Source organism: Alosa pseudoharengus, unplaced genomic scaffold (assembly GCF_046254945.1).
Source record: "Alosa pseudoharengus isolate Yale_2024_CS ecotype anadromous, Long Island Sound unplaced genomic scaffold, YU_APseudo_1.1 YU_APseudo_1.1_scf_16, whole genome shotgun sequence".
NCBI lineage: Eukaryota > Metazoa > Chordata > Actinopteri > Clupeiformes > Clupeidae > Alosa > Alosa pseudoharengus.
In genome coordinates this window covers 30,226,498-30,243,997 of record NW_027468630.1, presented here as the reverse complement: position 1 = coordinate 30,243,997, position 17,500 = coordinate 30,226,498, and the positions used below count along the sequence as shown (strand labels likewise).

At 44.3% G+C, this 17,500-nt stretch overlaps 1 protein-coding gene across 2 annotated transcripts in view; it reads left to right on the top strand.

The window, feature by feature from the left end:
• The window catches only part of myo5aa (myosin VAa), a 44,639-nt gene that overhangs the window by 17,150 nt on the left and 9,989 nt on the right, over window positions 1-17,500 (top strand). For both annotated transcript variants that reach the window (XM_076287685.1, XM_076287686.1), the window contains exons 7-28: window positions 640-721; window positions 1,489-1,596; window positions 1,729-1,835; window positions 2,251-2,516; window positions 2,686-2,767; window positions 3,099-3,239; window positions 3,467-3,592; window positions 4,206-4,289; window positions 6,947-7,093; window positions 7,247-7,344; window positions 7,460-7,546; window positions 7,736-7,844; window positions 8,634-8,845; window positions 10,103-10,259; window positions 11,193-11,432; window positions 12,078-12,326; window positions 13,517-13,610; window positions 13,921-14,063; window positions 15,043-15,156; window positions 15,408-15,542; window positions 15,741-15,797; window positions 16,344-16,571. In XM_076287685.1, coding sequence (XP_076143800.1) covers window positions 640-721; window positions 1,489-1,596; window positions 1,729-1,835; window positions 2,251-2,516; window positions 2,686-2,767; window positions 3,099-3,239; window positions 3,467-3,592; window positions 4,206-4,289; window positions 6,947-7,093; window positions 7,247-7,344; window positions 7,460-7,546; window positions 7,736-7,844; window positions 8,634-8,845; window positions 10,103-10,259; window positions 11,193-11,432; window positions 12,078-12,326; window positions 13,517-13,610; window positions 13,921-14,063; window positions 15,043-15,156; window positions 15,408-15,542; window positions 15,741-15,797; window positions 16,344-16,571 — 3,066 coding nt within the window. The remainder of the gene's footprint in view (window positions 1-639; window positions 722-1,488; window positions 1,597-1,728; window positions 1,836-2,250; window positions 2,517-2,685; window positions 2,768-3,098; window positions 3,240-3,466; window positions 3,593-4,205; window positions 4,290-6,946; window positions 7,094-7,246; window positions 7,345-7,459; window positions 7,547-7,735; window positions 7,845-8,633; window positions 8,846-10,102; window positions 10,260-11,192; window positions 11,433-12,077; window positions 12,327-13,516; window positions 13,611-13,920; window positions 14,064-15,042; window positions 15,157-15,407; window positions 15,543-15,740; window positions 15,798-16,343; window positions 16,572-17,500) is intronic.

The window sequence follows — 17,500 nt, the reverse complement described above, 5'->3', positions numbered from 1 at the left end:
GTCCCACCTACAGGCCCCCACCGTCTCCAGTCTGGGCCTGGTGCCACAGCGCCAGCAGTCAGGTGAACGGGAGACCAAGGGACTTAGCATCTTCACTGGTGGGTGAAATGAGATGTGACAGGAGTCTTCTCTCTCTTTCTCTCTGTCTGTCTCATTCTCTCTCTCTCTCTCATTCTCTCTCTCCCTCCCTCAGCCTCTCTCTTGTGCTTGTCAAGGGCGCAGACGGGCATAGAGAGGCCTACTTTAGTCACAGGCACAGAAATGTGTGAAGTCTACACTGAATTTAGTTTATCTCTCTCTTAAAATGCTGTTAACTTATATCACTGCATCATATTTCAGACAAGGAACCTCTTAGCTCAGGGATTAATTGATTATCATGTGTTGAATAATCAGTTGAATTGAGCATCATGTATTTCTACATATATGCTTGCAAATTAAAATATGTTTGTAATGTTGTCAATGAATGGTTGCAAGTTGTGCAAAGCAAATCTCCAGGTCCTTGTGAAGAATGACTCCGTAAGCTTGCTAATTCACAAACACCCTGTCTGTCTCTAGTGGTCACTTGTCAGCCTCACCCTAGGTCAGCTCACAGTGGATTACCTCATGTGTTTGACAGATTTTAATATGCTTGCTTTCTAGGCGGATGAAGAACGAAACTACCATATCTTCTATCAGCTGTGTGCCTCCTCCCATTTACCTGAGTTGAAAGCCCTCAAGCTGGGTAAGTCACCTAACCCTTAAGAGCACAACCTTAGCAGTGCATTTAGATCACTTTGCAGAGAGGAGGTTGAGTCCTGCAGCAGCAAACTCCACAGGAGAAAGTTCAAATCACAAATAGTGTTTTAGAAGACCACACAACTCACTTTGTCAGGACAGTGTTTTGTTTTAAACATTCAGACACTAATATGCCTACACACACACTCATTCACACACTGCTGGCACTGTCTACCCCCTCAGCTGGCTTCCTGAACAACTAATGCCTCTTAAATAAGGGGTCGGGTTTGGGGGGGGGGGGAGTCACGCCATCAGGTCCTGGTTGCCTGGCAACAGCGCATCTTGTCTTTAATCTGTGAAGACGGCTTTGTTTGTGTGTGGTTTGGTTGCGGATCCAGTCGACACTGACGCCTGAATCGCTCAGTTCCGCTCTTCCTTGTGACAGCTGGGAGTGTTCATGTGGAGCCTGCTATTCCCTGCTCCATGTGAACAGAGGACCACTCCGGCTACATTTACATCCCAGACAGTCTATAAGATGGGGACGCCTGATTGACTTCACAGTCGTTACTAGGCCATCACGTGTGACATTTTCTCATGCTGTTGAGCTGCGCATGAATGTGGATCAGTGACCACTGGCTCTAAGTTCATTACCATGTGGGACATATATCACACTGTAAATGGCCATGCATAAAATCATTACCAATGTAAAGCCATTAAAGTAATCATTCTGCTCCTCAGTACCATCTCTGATTTATATTGATATTTCATCTTTAGGCAGCGCAAATGACTTCCTCTACACCAAGCAGGGCGGGAACCCTGTCATAGATGGTGTAAATGATGCCAAGGAGATGTCCAATACTAGACAAGCTTTCACATTGCTAGGTAAGGTTGTCCATCAAAAATATGTTTTGTCTATGCATTTTTGGAGTTTTGTACGGATGTTTCCTGATTATCTATTATTGTTATTAAAAGCATATGTTATGATGTAAATATCTGCCCTGTCTTTGATACCAGGTATCAATGAATCATATCAAATGGGACTCTTCCACATTCTTGCTGCAATCCTCCATCTTGGAAATGTGGAGGTGAAGGACCGTGATGCAGACAGTAGTACCATCCCGGTAAGTCTGATGTGGGCATTAATAGTCCCCTTGCAAATGGTGGTCAGGATTAGTCCTGTGATACGGATGCAGAAAAGAACATTTTGGTTGTTTTCTCACAAGTCTTTTTAACCTTTTAAAGTTTTACTGATGGTCTTCATATGACATTTATAGCGATGTGATTTATATAAACGTTCACCACTAGAGGTTTATCCTGCTAATAAGGCTTAAGTGCACTTCTACATGTGGCTGTAAAAATAGTTTGCAACATTTATAATATTAACTTCACATAGTATTAACAATATATAACAATAATTGATGCATGAAATGCATGAAAATTTCATATTTTTGAAAAGTGAGTGAGTCTGTCTGAGTCTGAGGACCTTACATCAGTAAAGCCCTGCCAATGCTGCTTGTGTATACCTTTCTTCAACAGCCCAACAATGGCCATCTTACAACATTTTGTGAGCTTATGGGTGTGACCTACCAGGACATGTCCCATTGGCTCTGTCACAAAAAATTGAAAACAGCAACAGAGACGTACATCAAAACCATCCCCAAGATCCAGGCCACCAATGCCCGCGATGCCCTGGCCAAGCACATATACGCCAAGCTGTTCAACTGGATCGTGGATCACGTGAATAAAGCCCTGCACGCCAACGTCAAGCAGCACTCTTTCATTGGAGTCCTGGATATTTACGGGTGGGTAGGGATGTGCCGTATCCTATCGATATCAATTTGCCGGTAGAATTCCCTCTTATGATGTTAATGAAGTATGAAATCCAAGTCATATATTGTGGCTTTAAACCAAAAAATATGCTGTCTTGGGACATGTTATTAATTTTTGGATTTCACTTTTTTTGGAACTAAGGTTTGAGACATTTGAGATCAACAGCTTTGAGCAGTTCTGTATAAATTACGCAAATGAAAAGCTTCAACAGCAATTTAACATGGTAAGTCCATCTTAAAGCAGTTTCTCCCTGCAAATGACCCAAACATAAATTCCAAATACATAATGTTATCACATATTTAGCACTATGTAGATACAGCTAATCTACTAATGCAACAGCGTAAGATGAGGTCTTGCCAGCTAGTACCTTTGATATCTGCTGTGTAAAGGCTTTAATCGTCCAGAACGCTTCACAGAGAATGCCTCAGCATTATACCACCCTGACCTCTGCCATCTCTCTCTCTCTCTCTTTCTCTCTCTCTCTCTCTCTCTCTCTCTCTCTCTCTCTCTCTCTCTCTCTCTCTCTCTCTCTCTCTCTCTCTCTCTCTGTGTAGCATGTGTTTAAACTGGAACAGGAAGAGTACATGAAGGAGCAGATCCCCTGGACACTTATAGATTTCTATGATAATCAGCCGTGCATCAATCTTATTGAGGCCAAGATGGGAATCCTGGACCTGCTGGATGAAGAGTGCAAGGTAAAGAGAGGGCACCATGCATGACATGTCATTTGTGCTTCATTGGACAATTTGACCTGCTGTGCAGATGAAGCGTAGACCATGTTGTGAATATACTGTGTTCTATATATCTAATATAGTGTGTGGGGTGGGTCAGGCTTGTTTTGTAGCGGTACTACCTCTCTCTCTCTGGTCTTTTGATTCCCCATGAGAACCACTGATTTGTTCCCCTCCTGTCCCAATCCCAGATGCCAAAGGGGTCTGATGACTCATGGGCCCAGAAGTTGTACAACACTCACCTGAAGACATGTGCACTGTTCCAAAAGCCACGGATGTCCAACAGGGCCTTCATCATTCAGCATTTTGCTGATAAGGTATCCCACATGTGACTCTTATCACGCTCACTGCCTCTCAAAGAGGTTTTTCAGACATTGACCACACTGCTGGTGTTTGTGTGTATGTGCATGTTTGTGTGCTTTGTATTAAAGAGACTTGCCCTCTTGCTCTCCAGCTCTACCTGATAATAAAGTCCCATTTGTGACTCACCCCTCTGAGTTCTTGGCTGACCCAGTCCCTAAGCCAGTTTTAGCCTCAGTTTCATGTTACCCCTGAGAGAACGCTAGAGGGAAAGGGCTGATAGCCTGTGTCAGGAAACTGCACTTAGACCTCTCCCCGGCTTGCGCTTAAAAGCTGTCTGGACTTGCCATCCCAGGGCCATCCAATCTGCCCATTCTTTAACACAAACCCACTCCTGCAAAGGCTTCCTTCGAATCTAGCATTATGAGTTATGCACCCAGGTCACCTGTGCTGGGTCTTCTTGATCTGTAAATATGATCCCATAGGGCCAATTGTGTTCGGGAGGCGAGGCCTGCCGTGCTTTAGATGACTTGACCCAGAGATAAGACCTGGAGGGTGCTAATCAGAGATTATGAGTCGGCCGGACGAGGGTGCGCTGATAGTCACCGTCTGCTGTGTCTGTCCCCTCAGGTGGAGTACCAGTGCGATGGCTTCCTGGAGAAAAACAAAGACACCGTGAACGAGGAGCAGATTCATGTCCTCAAAGCAAGCAAGGTTCGTCTCTCTCACTCCAGCTCTGTCTGCCCCCACGTTGCTCTATGTGTGGAGCTCTATTTTTAGCCCCTAAGAGGAGAACGTGGTCTGATGGAGTGAGGTTGTAGCAATTCCACATGTATATTGTAGTACTGGTAGCGGAGAGAGACACGCAGAGAAAAATCCTGAGAGCTGTGGTGGAAATTTTCCAGAATCATGTTTTTGCTGTGATGACCTTTAAAAAAAAAAAGGGAAAGGAAAAAACTGTTTGTTTAGTCAAGCTTTTGATGCCACCTGGAGTTCAGGAAGTGTATGTGCAAGTCAAGACGAGCAATACCATCTCTCAAAGTAGGCATTACATTTGCTGAAAAACAGAGCTTCAGAACCCAAATGTTTTGGTGTTAATGAGGTGAAAGTCTTTTTCTCTCCATCATAACATGAAACACATGTTTTGTCTGTTTTAGTCACCAACAGTCATGTTGATGTCTGTCCTCTGAGAGCAAACTCCTATAAAGCTAGATGTTGCTAATAGCAAAAGATGTTGCTAAAAGCAAAATACAAGATTCAGTATTTGAATTAAAAATACAACAGAAATACCAGAGTCCAGGTAGCCAGTTGTCCAGTCTCTTGCTGGTGGGAAGGTTTGTCCTCAGCTTCTGGTGTGTTTTGGCCAAAAAGATCAGGGAGGTAATTCCTCTGGGAAAGGGGCTAAGCTTTAAATCCAATCTACTCTTTTTTTTTTCTTTCCCATGGCCACAGCTGATTGCACAAAGATGAATTAAATAATGGGACATGGACACAGGGTTGTAGGAGCACAGGGCTGAAATAAGCAGGGAGGTGCAGGGCTTCTCAGGCACGCAGGACAGCTGATCGCTCAGAGTGGCCTAAAAGTGCCTCGGCCCTAATTCAATGAGGATGTCCGAGTAATCAACAACGCTGGCTCAGTGACATGCTCAAATGACACAACTTTGTTTCCTTTACTATTGGATACATTATGTCTGTTTCGTGTTCATGCATGTTGTGATGTTTGAAACAGGCCCTTGTTATAGAACGCTCTGGTCAGGCCATGTGGCCAATGAGGCCAACATATAAGATGGTCATTCACAGTTGAGAACTATGTGACAGAAAAGTACTGTCCTCTGACTGAGTGTTTTCTCCTTAAAGACACAGGTTCTGTGATCAGATGGGGTAAGGGTTTAAAACAAGGTTACGCTAATCCATAACTACTAGGTATTAATAAAATAAACCATAGATACAGTAAACTACAAAGTAAACCCAATTTGCTTCCCTAATACTATTTCCAAATTCCTAGATTAATGATAATATCAGTAAATGATCACTAATCATTTTATTCATAGCTGTTGGAAATCAGCAGTATTCCATGTCATCATACATTTGAGCGTTTGTTTGAATTTGACTCTCATGCCATTCATTTAGTCCCATTACTGGCACATTCATCTCACTGTGGTATAACCCTCATGTCTCCACTCCCCTGTGTGTTGCTTTGATTTCTGATTGGCCCTTGTGGCAATCGTGAGTTCACTACACTCCGCTAAATCAGAGCCAGTTTTATCCCACAGTTTTATCCATTCCCTCATCTTATACGACAGAGGAAGACCGCAAATGAATTTCAGCACCTCAAATTCATCTTGCACTTCTGACCCATGACAACAGCTCGGACACAACAGCTGTTATGATAACCTGGTTTAGCCTGAGAAGCCATAAAGGTGTTTATGGACATTTAATACTTTGTAGTGCAAGATGCATGCAGTGTTAGAGATTTGCTTCGTTTGTGTAAATCCTTTGTTTTACGATCATGTTATTTTCTCCTTGTGTTGTTCATGTGTGTGTGTGTGTGTTGTGTCCCACCATGACAACCTCTGTCCCTGCAGAAGGTAAAAGCTCTCTCCCTCTTGTCCCTATGACTTTTCTCTCTCTGGTTTATTCTCTCTCTCTCTCTCCTCCTCTAACTTGTTAACCACCACACTCTTCCATTCTGCCTCACTGCGGTTTCACAGCTGGGCTACAGGAAGGGACGGGGTCTGCATGAAGGAGAAAGGCAGTGATGGATGGATGGATGGATGGATGGATGGATGGAGGGAGGGAGGGAGGAGGGGAGGAGAGGAGGAGAGAGGGAAGGAGGTAGAAATGATTGTGCTCCCTCAGCATGATGTGTGGCTGCAGTAGTGCTGCTAACGGCAACCAGAGAGGGAAGCATGCTGCTGCAGCTTCATGGCCTGTGCAGTAGGCCCAGTGTCTCCATAGAGCAGCAGTAGCAGCAGCGTACTGTACGTTTAACTGCGGCCCTGGACGCTGGCCTGCCCCGAGACGATCCACTGGGAGGACTAAGCGTGTGTGTTTGAAACTCTAACCAGTTTTCCCTCTTTAGCATGTGCCCATTTTCTCTGTGCTCTGATTTAACAGTAATACTCCCTACTGCATGTTTTTAAGGACCAATTTGCTTTGCAGTGGCATCTCCGCTGTGTGCAATAATAGTACGGTACTTACCAAATGATAGTTCAGAGCTGCAGGCAGTTGTGATTTTTGGATGTTTAATTTCTTTCATAAAGACTGTAACCATGCTTGCTGGCTTTTACCATCAGCCATAATTAGAGCTGATAATAGACCTCATCACCAGAGGGGCTTGTGGTTCTAATGGAATTGGCTGCTGTACCCAGTTTGACCTCTTGGTGGAGCTGTTTCAAGATGAGGGGAAGGCCACCACCCCCACTGGAGCCACAACAGGGAAGCGCGTTCTCAGTGTCAAGCCTGACAAGGGCCGGCCCAGTTCCAGCAAGGAACATAAGAAGACTGTTGGTCTCCAGGTGTGTCTGTAATGCACAGATATTTACATTCAACCCTGTCAAAGATATGCGGTTAAAGGCACATTGGAATAGTCTCTGTCCTAAAACACAGTTGCTTGCTACATTGAGTCACCAAGTGCACCTGTAAATGAATTTGCAATTCCTTCTCCCCAGTTCCGGAACTCACTTCATCTACTAATGGAGACTCTAAATGCAACAACACCCCACTATGTACGCTGCATCAAGCCCAATGACTTCAAGCACGCCTTCACGTGAGCAACCTTACTCTTTGTTTTTCTACCATTTTCTGATTTAAAAAAATGTGGTGTTGACACTGAAGAGAATAGTGATGATGACACTTAATAATGATAATTCTGTTGTTTTCAGATTTGACCCCAAGAGGGCGGTACAGCAGCTTAGAGCCTGTGGCGTGCTGGAGACGATCCGCATCTCGGCTGCTGGCTTCCCATCCCGGTACTGTGCACCAAACATCACCGTAGTGTACACCAAAACACCACCCCCCAGTGCGCTGTAACTCAGCCAGCACTAGTCACTCACACACCAGTGTGTGCAGGCATGCTATAAGTGTGGAGTTTCCTTCAGGTTATGGGCTAGCTCAGTATATAAGCTTAACTGTATATGTTTGTGTGTTGCTGGGAACAGGTGGACCTATCAGGAGTTCTTCAGCCGGTACCGTGTTCTAATGAAGCAGAAAGACGTTCTGGCAGATAAGAAGCTGACTTGCAAAAATGTGCTGGAACAACTTGTGCAGGTACAGCAGCAGCAGACTCTCTTTGACCAGTGCTTTTGCTGAGTGATTTCAAATGTATGAAATTAAAGGTTAGCAACTCATTGGTTCTTGGTCGTATTTGGCCAGATTCCTTGATCAGTTTTTTTTTTTTTTTTTTTTAAGTATATATTTTTTTGGCCTTTTTATACCTTTAATGATAGTGACAGTGGAGAGTGACAGGAAGCAAATGGGAGAGAGAGCAGGGGTGGGATCTGGAAAGGACCACGGGGCGGGAATCGAACCCGGGTCGCCGGCGTACGGTGCAGGTGCCCCAGCCAGTTGCGCCACAGCTGGGGCCATGCCTTGATCAGTTTTATGGAGTCCAAAGAGAGCATCACTTTTTTAGCCTCACTGCTCTAAAGGGATCATATTTGTGACGGCATATTTGCTTTTCATGCTTAATTATTGCAAGCTTTGCCAAAAACAGAATGTGCTGACATCTTGTTTTGTTGACATTGAAAACAAGCACATTTTAGTCATCACTGGATGTCAGCATGTGCTGCTTATTGTACACAGTTTTTTAGTACATTCATAAAACTAGTTGTTGTTTTTTTGTCTCACGTTAACCCTTTAAGATAGAAGAGCATTGTAACTCTAATTCAGTTAGACCAACTTCAAATATCTCTTTTTCACTTTAAACACTGCAGGCAGTTTAATTAAGTCTTATTTCTAATGTAAGCTACTTTACTGACAAGTTACCCTATTGTCAAGTAAAGAAAACACTTTGATACTTCAGGATGTTAAGATGTGCTCTTGGTGTCCTTCCCCCAGGATCCTGACAAGTACCAGTTTGGTAAGACCAAGATCTTCTTCCGGGCGGGTCAGGTGGCCTACCTGGAAAAGCTCAGAGCGGACAAACTCCGCGCCGCCTGCATCCGCATCCAGAAGACCATCCGCTGCTGGCTGGCTCGTAAGAAGTACCTGCGAATGAAGAAAGCCGCCATCAACATCCAGAGACACGTGCGTGGATACCAGGCCCGCCGGTGAGTAGACCCAACCCTACGGGGTGTTTTTCATAGGACATGATTCGTGAGTCAAGTCAAGTCAAGTCGGCTTTATTGTCAATTTCTTTACATGCACTGGTCATACAAAGAATTGAAATTTCGTTTCTTACTTTCCCATGCAGACATAGACATACTTTAAATACAGACATAGACATACTTTAGACATAGACATAGCCATAGACAATAAAAAATAAAAATATACAGACATACCACATACAGACATTAAAGTGCCAGACTGAAATATAGAACATATATCAAAATATAGAAATATAGAACATATATCAAAAAAATAGAGGTAGTTGTGTTGTATATTTACATAGTCCTAGCGTAACCTTCTGACAGAGTAGTAGTAGCAGCAGCATTGTGGCAGAGTGATAAATAACATTGATAACATTTACATGAAGTTTAAACTTGTGCTTGTGTGTACTGTATAGTTACATTGATATGCAGCAACACGTTAGGCTGCGCAGTCACAGTACAGTTCCACAGGGCGGTGAGGACCACACTTCTCTCACAGTCAGAATTCTGCCTTAACACAGCAACACGTCATGGGTTAAGTTCATTTTATGTAAAGCATCACATCAGTACTCCAAATGGAACTGCTGTCTCAATAGTACAGGGTTACCGTATACTTCTACAGGGGCCCCAAGTCTTTGCATTGACACAGGTGACTACAATATGTCCTATGTAGAATTATAGTATAAACTGTAACTTAATATGTGGGCTATACACATATTTTGCCCATATTATTTGGATAAATAATAAAGGTAACAATTTGTGTCAGAGTGAAAGAAAGAGGGAAATGTGTCCTAACCCCATGTCCTTAGTGCTTGCTACAGTATGCCAGCAAACGTTAGCAGAAGTCCTTACTGGATGAGACTTGAGACTGTTGAAACTATGCAGCGCAATATGGTGCAACATTTTGAGCAGAACTTTTGTCGGAAGTCCAGTTTCTTTTTTTTTCTGTTGCTCACATTGTTTTGTTATTTTGAACGAGAAATATGACTCAATGAAATGGCATATTTAACAGATTCAGTGTGGTTATGCTATGCGACAGTCAAGTCAAGTCAGTTTATTTTCAGAGCACATTTAATGCAACAGGGTTGAGCCAGAGTGCTTTACAAATCATAAAATAACAATAACAACAACAATAATAAAAATAATAGTACGGAACAAAATGCCTGCATATGAAGAAACAAGGAGTGCATCAAATAACTGTTCCTGGGATTTTTGTAGGCTGGTCAAGTTCATGCGTAGGACTCGTGCAGCCATCATCATTCAGAAGTACCAGCGCATGTACACGGAGAGAACACGATTCAAACGCAAGAAGGCAGCTGCTCTTGCAATGCAGTGCATCCTCAGGGCCTACATGGCCCGCCAGCATTACAAAGGGGTAAGCAGCCTTCACTCATACAGCACATTACAAAAGGGTAAGAGCCTGCACTCATACAGTACATTACAAAGGGGTAAGCAGCCTTCACTCATACAGCACATACATACATGCATCCTAAGGGCCTCCAGCCTGCCTCACTCTGTGATTCATCAACTCCAATAATCTCATTTGAAGGAGGTAGTTTGTTCATGTCTGTTTGTTTTAATGCACTACTCATTAAACAAGTTGGAAGCACAGAGCATGTGGGCCTTTTGGCAGCCTAGTTTAAACACCACATAGTCCCTTGAATCATTTCAGGTATGATTAGAATGAACTAGACATCATACTTAAACTCAACCTCAGCACTATGAATGTGTGTCATTTCTGCACCATTTAGTGGATGGTTAGTAAGCTAGAGTTGTGGGTGAGATGAGATGTAATGTACAGAATATAGGATTATATTTATGACCATGTTTGCTGTTCCTCTGTTTGCTATGTTACTTGTGCTAACTGATCATGTGCACTGGCACAGGCCAGGTTGGGGTGAGTTTAGGGACTCTCCCACTGACAGACTGAAGCAGCTGCCCTCTGTCTCTTCTGTTACACACACACACACACACACCACAAACACACTCTTCTGCCACCAGCAAAGCCTCCCACTCCTCCCAGTTTATCTCTGTCTGTTTCTCTCTCTGTTTTTCTCTCTCTCTCTCGCTCTCTCTGTTTTTCTCTCTCTCTCTCGCTCTCTCTCTCTCTCTCTCTCTGTGTGTTTAAGCCCACACTGTGTCACCCTGTTATTTGGGCTGTGGTCTGAACAGAATGAGGATTAAAAGAAAGGTTTGCTGCAGTCGTCTTTTTCACTGTTTTGGTGGTTTGACCAGCTGCTCACCATCTTGTCTCCTCTTTGTCTGCCTGTCTGTCTGTCTGTCTGCCTGCCTCTCTTTGTGTGTCCAGCTCGTGCGGGAGCACAAGGCAGTGCTGATCCAGAAGATGGTGCGAGGATGGCTGGCCCGGCAGTGGTACAAGCGATCGCTGGAGGCCATCGTGTACCTGCAGTGCTGCTTCCGGCGCATGAAGGCCAGGCGCGAGCTCAAGAAGCTCAAGATCGAGGCGCGCTCCGTGGAGCACTACAAGAAGCTCAACATCGGCATGGAGAACAAGATCATGCAGCTGCAGCGGCGCATCGACGAGCAGGTGAGTCCACGTACACCTGTGACCAGAGGTTTGAGCTGTGGGAAGCCATAGCTTCAGGTGACACTTTTAGGAGTCTTTTGTAGACAGAGGAAGATGTGCCCTATTCCCACTTCCCATGTGGTGGAGAGAGGAGATCTTGTCAGTGAAGACATTTTCGTCTGTAATTGATTGTCATTTGGCAGACTGTGTCGGTCCCAAACACTGCGTCTGTGTTCTGGAGATTGCCCATCACATGCCTCTAGAGTGCTGACCGCTTGACTGGAGCAGTCAGTCAGCTCTGTGTCAGGTGCTCTGGACTGAGGATGAGCTCACTCTGTACTGCCCCCCCAAGTGCCAACCCAGTGAGAGTTCAGGCCATGACCTTTCTGTGGCCAGAGATGGTGCTGGAGGGGGAGATCCAAGTGTTAAGCACTTGTTATGCATATGTTAGATATGTTATGAATACAAATGCCACTGACAATAATAACTAAATCTTACATTTCTGATACTAAATTCTTAGCACTGTTTTTGTGTTTGTAAATGTTTGTGTTTGTAAATGTGTGTGTGTGTGTGTGTGTGTGTGTGTGTGTGTGTGTGTGTGTGTGTGTGTGTGTGAAAATGTGGTGTCCCGCACATGTTAACCTGCATCTCTTCATTTCTGGACAGAGCAAAGACAACCGTGCGATGAACGAGCGGCTGAACGGCCTGGAGAGCTCCCACGCAGTCGAGAGCGAGCGTCTGCGCAAGGAGTTGACTCGGCTGCGCACGGCCGAGGAGGAGGCCAAGACCAACGCCAACAAGGTGACCTCGCTGCTGGAGGAGCTGGCCCGTCTGCGCAAGGAGCTGCAGACCACCCAGAGCGAGAAGAAGGTGATCGAGGACTGGGCCGAGAAGTACCGCGACGAGATGGAGAAGGTACTGCAGGCGGGCGGCCCTCTGCACACACACACACACACACACTTTTGTACTAATAATAGTCCCACTGATAGATTTATGCAACACCAGCAGGCCTATACAAACAATGTTCAGAGCCAGTTATGTTATACAAGACACTACTCGTCTGGGTACATTGCCACCTTATGTCTTGCTATCTGCAAAACATGATCTCAGACTACCATAAATTAGAACAATTCACACACACACACGCACAAAACAAATATGCCATCAATGTAGATTTATGTTGCATGTGAGTATGTGGTGTGTGTGTGTGTGTGTGTGTAGGGGGATGGGGGGGGGGGGGGTTTGCTTGAGAGTTTGAATGCGCCATGTCTTGTGCTTAGTTGAGTCATTCGTCCCATAGTATCCATCACTTTAGATGAAGATTAGATGAAGATCCTTCTAGATGTCCTGAGATGCAGTAGATCCTTTCATTTATACTGTGCATGCAGAGATATTAGAGCATGTGTATCATGATTCAGGGTCCATGGAAGTCAAATGGGAGGTTGATGCGTATATGGCCCAGAAACCATGTCTTTGCGGCAGGTGAGATGTAGTAGGCCTATAGTTTAGGTAGATGTAGCCCATTTGTAGTCCACAGTAGTGTGTATGGAGTCTGTTCAGAAACAGCACTGTTATTTCTAGGTAGCTAGTCATGTAGTACTGATGCAAATAAAATGAAACATTATGTGTAGGATAATAAATTGCTCCAACATTAATTGAACTGTAGTGTCACTAGATGGCAGCATTTTCAATTTCAGGGAATTGCTGCAAGTATTCTCGCTAGGCCTCCTATCCTACTAATTCTTCAGTGTAAATGATATGGTCAAATAACTCACTCTCTTTACTCAGACCTCATTTTCTTGATATAGTTGCCTAGTTTTATACATCGTCTCATTTTAGCATGTAGCTTCATTATTGTTCAGAAATGTTATGTATCATGTGTGTTTTACATCAATTCTGCTTAAATGACTTTTGTAGAGTGTATTTCTTCTTGGAGCTTCCTTTATAGGACTATATTAAAGTATATCATGTATATCCTATATTACCTCTTTAAGTTCCTCTTTGCAAGAAGTCATTTCTCTTGCAAAATTTCTAGTGTCTGTTGATAGGTTGAACCCTTACACTGTGTGTGTGTGTGTGTGTGCGTGTGTGTGTGACATTTTCAGATGGTGGCAGAGCTAAAAGACCAGAATGGGATGCTGAAAACCGAAAAAGACGATCTGAACCGCCTGATTCAGGAGCAGAGCCTGCAGATGACAGGTTGATACCCTCATGTGGCTTCACGCCCTTATGATGGCATTGATTTGCTCTTGCTCCATTCTTGTGTGCTCTCACACCCTCATTTGACTACATCTACTGTGTGTTTGTCTGTTCAAAGAGTTAACTGTACCAACTAAAGAGTCTCATCTCAGTTTATTTAAGTAGCTGAGTGGCTTATATTAACTGTTTACGCCACTGCTTCTGGATGATTCTCTGTGAACTAGCAAAGCCTCACGGACTAGGCCTTGTGTTGATGCTAATGGCTTGTGTTGATGCTAATGGCTTGTGTCTGTCCACATTCACCAAACAGAGAAGATGCAGCGCGCCCTGCAGGAAGAGACCCAGCAGCTGGAGAGCGATTTGAACGAGGAGCGTTCCCGCTATCAGAACCTCCTGACCGAGCACCTTCGCCTGGAGGAACGCTACGACGACCTCAAAGAGTCCATCAGTGTGGTGAGTGTAGCAAGTCAGCGCACCGTGCCAGCTAGCATTGGACGCCACCAAACAACTAACTTCCCATAGAGTTGTAGATCAGTTACATGATCTTGTAGTTTAAGCGTATAACTAAATGTAACTGTTGCAGCCTACCTGGCTGGATAATCAATTGACTGCTGCAGATAGGGATGTAACAATATGAAAATTTAACCTCACGGTTATAGTGACCAAAATTATCAAGGTTTTCGGTATAATCACGGTATTTCTAAAAGTGTGTTCAATATGTTCAAAAAGCACTGATAGGCCTACAAAAGCTGAAATAGTTTCAAAAAGTGTCCCGTTCACTTTTTTCTTCATGTTTAATTGGCTATGTGCTTATAGCTTAACTTACCCTACCATAACTTGGAGTTTGCTATTTCTGTTATTTGGATGCAATGAGTGAGACCAAAGTGAGTGTTCAAAATAAAACTTTAGGCTACTGTATTCTCCTGATAACGTGAGTGGAATGGATTTAATGTGGACGTGAACATAAAAAGACGCAGAGTGGCTACATGATACAGTGCACATTTTGCGGTGAAAAAGTTCCGCCTTTTAAAATCAGGTGTAGCCTTATCCGAATCGTAGTTAAAACCATCAATTAGACAACAGAATCAGTAGGGTACAGTTTTGTTCCATTGTACCAGGCCTACTATATGTCAAAAGCAGGCTCGGATGAAGCTGGGAAGGATTAAACACACGGTTTCCACACCACGGTAATCAACAATGATAATCATGATGTTTGAAATGAAAACGGTAATTATTATCGTCAACATTTTTATCGCGGTTTACCATTATACCGGTAATCGTTACATCCCTAGCTGCAGATAACATTATAACATTGTTTAGAAAGCGCCATATATGATATACACCCTAAGTCTGTCATTGAGGCCAGAATCCACAGGGCTGATATTCAGCGTCCATATCTGCCTTTCTTACCTCGTCCCTTCTGCCCCCTCAGAACGCGCCCAAGCCTGGCCACAGGAGGACCGATTCCACTCACAGCAGCAACGAGTCCGAAAGCACCTACATCTCAGAGTTTGCCGAGTCCGAGGAAGGATCCCGTGCCGGGGAGGTCAGGAGAACATCACTTCCTGCTCAGATACATTGTCAAAACGTTTTAGTGACTCGTGACATCACATCTCTGCTAAAGACTCCACATAAGACTGTAGTACACACACATATTGTACTCCCATGTGGAAGTATTGCTTGTATAAAGACAAGTATCAGTGGATTTAGAAATTTTTCAACCTGCGTAATCAAACAGTCTTGCCTCTTTAACATGTTTGTGTCTTTTTGTTCTGCGTCTCCTACCCATTCATGCAGGACATGACCAGGGGAGGGGACATGTCCACCTTCTTGAAGATGCAGAAGAGAGTCACCGAGCTGGAGCAGGAAAAGCATTCGCTGCAAAACGAGCTCGACCGCAAAGAGGAGCAGTTTCAGCGGGCTAGAGCCAGGGTAAGCCAACCATTTACAGGAAATACAGTTTTGGAAATGTATCCACTAAACAAGGTTAGTTTGCTTCTATCTTGCCAGTAGCTCAGTTAAACAAGGCTTTCCTTTACAGTGTAAGTAATGCAATTGGTAGAGGAAATGGAACAATCTTGTTGACATGCATTTGGGTCAGTTTCTCTCGTCTCTTCCCCTTGCCTTTAGGATGATGAGGAACACAAGAAGGCTCGTGGTGCAGAGTTGGAATATGAGTCTCTTAAGGTAGAGCCCAAACACCTCCTCTATTATTGACTGCAACCAGTCCTCGTCTGGACCAGTTATTATAATATTATCAACTATTTCAGTTTTTATTTGTATTTAGTCTTTCATATTTTGGGATAGTTTTTATGTAGTGTTAGTGTTAGTTCCTTTAAGTTCTTCTTTTGTTATGAGCAAAGATTTGGTTTTGTTGAAGCTGGCATGGTGACATCAAATATGATTTATTTCATTACATCAAATATGATTTATTTCATTAATTATTAGGCAAGTGTCTCTCAAGTTAATCAGAATGGCACAAAGTGGTATACGGTTACTGTGCAAATCTAGGGGACAAAACTGATTTAGTTTAGTTATTGTTATAGTCACTAGCCACTGCCCATCCTATCTCATATGGCCAGTTCCTTGGTTTCGGTGATTGTTGGCCTCAGCAGAAGGGGTTGTTCTCTCAAGCACATGACCATAGTGGCACAGCTTAGAGTGTGTTTTGATCACAGTAGAATGTGAAATTAGGAGTAACATTGTGTTGTGTGTGCGCTTCCCCTCCTTTAGCGGCAGGAGCTGGATTCGGAGAACAAGAAGCTGAAGCACGACCTGAACGAGATGCGTCAGCTGCTGGGCGGCAACGCCGGGGCCAACACGTCAGTGCCGGGCTCGCCGGCCTACAAGGTGCTGCTGGACCAGCTCAACTCCTCCAACGAGGAGCTGGAGGTGCGCAAGGAAGAGGTGCTGATCCTGCGCTCGCAGCTGGTCAGCCAGAAAGAGGCCATGCAGCACAAGGTAGGAGGACCAATCACATCACTGAACAAAGAATAGGCAACAGGCAATAGGCACTACAGAAAAAAGATTAGATTAGGCCTAGGTGGACGCCTGGGAAGTTTGCCAGGATGAATAATGAATGTTTTGAATGTTGGCGAGTTTGTTCTCATTCTAATGACATCATTTGTGTGGCATCTGTGTTTCCACTCCCCTCTCACGCTATGCCTGTGATGCCAGGATGAGAAGGTACTAGTTCTTCTCTCACAGCACTGTTTGCAGCACATGTTCACCTACTCCCTCCTCTCTGTCTTTCTGCCTCTCTTTCCCCACTTTTCTCTTTCTCTTCCTACTTTGATCAATCTCTGTGATCAAACTGATCAATCAATCTGTCAGTATCAACCTATCAATGTCTGTCTTTCTGTCTCTGACTGTCTCCTTTGTTTTGTGCCTCTGTTGGTCTATATTCTGTCTCCCCCCCCCCCCACACTTCTCTTGACATGTCTTTGGTGTGACTAGCCTCAGGCTGACTGAGAGACAGCCGCTCGCTGCGGAGAGCTTATGGCCTTGAGCTGGTGCTCATGGCCGTATCTGTTCCCAGTTCAGCTGCTGTCTGGGTGCATGTGTGACTAGACTAGAGGTGCCATTTGAAAAGTATCTCACAGGGTCTGGAATGGTTTTGGAATGGCAGCGTGTCACCTTCTGAGTCACGGCCCGTCAGATGGCATCACTGTGGGCGTGGCCTCACTCAGGCACCACCTCACACCTCTTGCACCATCAGCATGCTGCTCGTGTGGATGAGTGTACTCAGCCAAAATAGTGTTTTCACACACAATTTGAGATGTGGCCTTTATGATCTCTGTAGGTATCATCAAGCAAATAGAATTAAATCCACCTTAGTAGAACTGTGTGTGTGCGTTTGTGTGTATGTGCTGTTGCCATGGCTACTTTAC